We start from the raw sequence: 3,316 nt of genomic DNA, 5'->3' as shown, positions 1-3,316 counted from the left end.
CATGAGGGCTGCCTTCTGCTGGGGGGGACTGCAGGGGTGTGCAGGCAGGGGTGCCCAGGGCTGTCCTTGCGAGCAGGGTCCCTGCACCCCAGGGGCTGTGTGCTGGGGCAGGGACTCTGCCGCCTGCCAGGGTCAGCACTCAGCCTGCCCGGGGAGCTCCCCACGGCGCTGTGGGGAGAAGCTGTGGGTGGAAGGAGCGAGCCCCAGCAGGGCAGGGTCCTTCTGCTGTCCAGAGGGTGCTGCCTGGGTCAGGTTTGCTCACAGCTCCAGCTCAGCCTCGGGCATTTCTGAGGGGACTTTTCAAGATGGAGTTCCCTGAAAGGGAAGGTGTCTGTCTTTGGAGGTTTCTCCTCTTGGTTGGCTGGGTGGGCAGTGGGACATTTCCAAGGGCACTTTTCAATTGGAAGGTCAAAGGAGGGATTACTGTTTGGATAAGGAGCTTTCCTGAGTCTTTGTGTTCAGTTTCTAGCTCTGGGGGCTACAGATAGCACCAGCATCCCCTTTCCAGTCTCATCAGGGTTGTGGGACCTGCTCTTTACCCCCTGCGCACACGGAGAGGCTGCAGGGCAGCGCTGGGCACCCAGGGGCTGAGATGGGGTCTGTGAGCACTGGCAGGGAAGAGCCGTGGGGCCAGAGCAAGAGCTCCTGGCAGGGACAGCTCCAGGCAGGAGAGATGGGCAGCAAAGGAAGGACCTGCTAATGGAAGCCCTCTTGCAGGGGAGATGTGGGCACCTCCCGGCCACCCCTGCAGTGCAGATGCCTTCCCTCAGCAACCCCCTTCATGTCCCCCACCCAGCACAGCCCTCGGCCCTCCTGGCCATGGGGTCTAGGGTGGGAGTCACCTCTCTGTCCAGCAGACCAGCAGAAGAGGCCAAGGGCATCCCTCCTGCCACGTCCCCAGATCCCACTGACCAGCAATCGGGCTGGGGGCAACTGTCCTGCATTATCACTGCCTGGGAGGTGGCTGCACAGCTGGGTGAGGGGAACGCTGTCCTGAGTGCCCGGCTGCCTCGGCCCTTGCCTCGCTCAGCCAGACCCTCGCTGTCTTTTTCCTTCATTCTCCCTGTGCCTGTTTTAACGTTATCTTGTTCTTGCTGCCAGACTGCCTGGGGATGGGAATTTCAGCTGCAGAGTCACACCCTGATCTTGTTCGTCCATTCGTGCGGGCAGGTCGATGGGAACAAGTGTCCCAGCTTTCCTCTAACCCGAGGGGCTGTGGGCAACGCAGCCTGTGGGGCTGGGGAGTGAGTCAATTGTCTCTTCCTGAGCTGCCAACATTCGGACACTTGGCTATCTCCTTGGGGTGTCCTTCCAAGCTGTGAGCTGCCTTCCAGCATGCAAAGCTGTCCCATAGCACCCTTGTGTTCTCTGAAAGCCCCACGGAGAAACACAGAGACTCTCTGGATGAGGAAATGCTGCTCTCAGCAGTGTCTGGTTGCATGACAGAACATAAGAATGTGATCGCCCTCCATCTCAGGAAGGTGCAAGCTCAAGGCAGCTGGGAACAAGACCGGGGACAGACCAGCTCCCCTCACTGCGCTCTGAGCCACAGGCGATCCTCTTGCCTCGCAGGACTCTCTCTGTTCTCCTGGAGTGCAGCAGAAATGCTGAGGGTTCCTGACATCCAAGAACACTCCCCAGGGGAGATGGGGGAGCTGTCAAAAACCCCAAGCCTCTCACAGTGCCTTCTGCCACCTCAGTTCCTCAGCACGGGGAGTGCAGGTGCTGACAGGCCCTTCTGCGTTAGGAGCGGTTCCATCTGACCAAGTCAAACGCCAGCACTGGCCCCTGCCCCCACCCTTCCCAGGAACCCACTGCTGCAGAGCAGGGCTGACTCCTCGGCAGCCAGCGGGCAGAGGCCCTGCTCCTCACGCCACATTCAGCCAGCACCCACCAGAGCTCCAGCCCCGCAGCTGAGGAAGGATTCCTGGAAAATGCAAAGGGGGGGTGTGCAGCAGGGGCAGGGGCTGTGGGAAATGGCTTGGATTTTGCTCAGAGAAGTCTCCCCTAACTTCTTGTGTTTTCCTCCTCCAACAGGTCCCCATGCCCAGAGGGACCAAATGTCCAACGGCAGCTCCATCACCCACTTCCTCCTCCTGGCCTTCGCAGACACGCGGGAGCTGCAGCTCTTGCACTTCTGGCTCTTCTTGGGCATCTACCTGGCTGCCCTCCTGGGCAACGGCCTCATCATCACCGCCATAGCCTGCGACCACCGCCTGCACACCCCCATGTACTTCTTCCTCCTCAACCTCTCCCTCCTCGACCTGGGCTCCATCTCCACCACTGTTCCCAAAGCCATGGCCAATTCCCTCTGGGACACCAGGGACATCTCCTATGCAGGATGTGCTGCACAGGTCTTCTTTGTATTCTTCTTGTTTGGTGCAGAGTATTTTCTTCTCACTGTCATGGCCTACGACCGCTACGTTGCCATCTGCCAACCCCTGCACTACGGGACCCTCCTGGGCAGCAGAGCTTGTGTCCACATGGCAGCAGCTGCCTGGGCCAGTGGGTTTCTCACTTCTCTCCTGCACACGGCCAATACATTTTCACTACCCCTCTGCCACGGCAATGCTGTGGACCAGTTCTTCTGTGAAATCCCCCAGATCCTCAAGCTCTCCTGCTCACACTCCTACCTCAGGGAGGTTGGTCTCGTCACATTTAGTGCTTTCGTATTTTTGGGATGTTTTTTTTTCATTGTACTGTCCTACGTGCAGATTTTCAGGGCTGTGTTGAGGATCCCCTCTGAGCAGGGACGGCACAAAGCCTTTTCCACTTGCCTCCCTCACCTGGCCGTCGTCTCCCTCTTTGTCAGCACCATCATGTTTGCCCACCTGAAGCCCCCCTCCGTGTCCTCCCCATCCCTGGATCTGGTGGTGGCAGTGCTGTACACTGTGGTGTCTCAAGCACTGAACCCCCTCATCTACAGCATGAGGAACAAGGAGCTCAAGGACGCCCTGTTGAAACTATTTGAAGACAAACTACTGCAGCGTCAATAAGGTGTCCATCATCCTCAGGAAAAGCTCAGATGTTCTTTGGATCATGTGTCCTCTTTTATTCTTTGTTTCTTAAACTTCATATATTACTTCCACTTAATGTTATTCTTACCCACCCCCATCAGTGTTTTCGTACCCGAAAGACCTCATGTACATATGGAGCCAGGCTCCCTGTGTAGGTAAAGGAGCTGGGAATAAAGACTGCAGCAGAAAATGTTTTGTCTCTGTTCCCATCTCTTCCATCTCCTCTGGAGATGGGGGTGCAGCCCCAGCACACAGGAGGGGTACAGGAGTCACGGGCCCCCCTGCCCCATGGAGGAGCA

At 57.7% G+C, this 3,316-nt stretch overlaps 1 protein-coding gene across 1 annotated transcript; it reads left to right on the top strand.

The window, feature by feature from the left end:
• The first annotated feature begins 2,039 nt into the window (after positions 1–2,039).
• LOC142076243 (olfactory receptor 14J1-like) lies at positions 2,040–2,996 on the top strand. The gene has a single exon (XM_075138622.1). It carries the CDS (start codon positions 2,061–2,063, stop codon positions 2,994–2,996), a length of 936 nt encoding a protein of 311 aa, XP_074994723.1. The 5' UTR covers positions 2,040–2,060.
• Positions 2,997–3,316: the final 320 nt, after the last annotated feature.

This window comes from Calonectris borealis, unplaced genomic scaffold (genome assembly GCF_964195595.1).
Source record: "Calonectris borealis unplaced genomic scaffold, bCalBor7.hap1.2 HAP1_SCAFFOLD_35, whole genome shotgun sequence".
NCBI classification, from domain to species: Eukaryota; Metazoa; Chordata; class Aves; order Procellariiformes; family Procellariidae; genus Calonectris; species Calonectris borealis.
The sequence above is the reverse complement of the archived record's forward strand: the minus strand, read 5'-3'. Positions and strand labels throughout refer to the sequence as shown.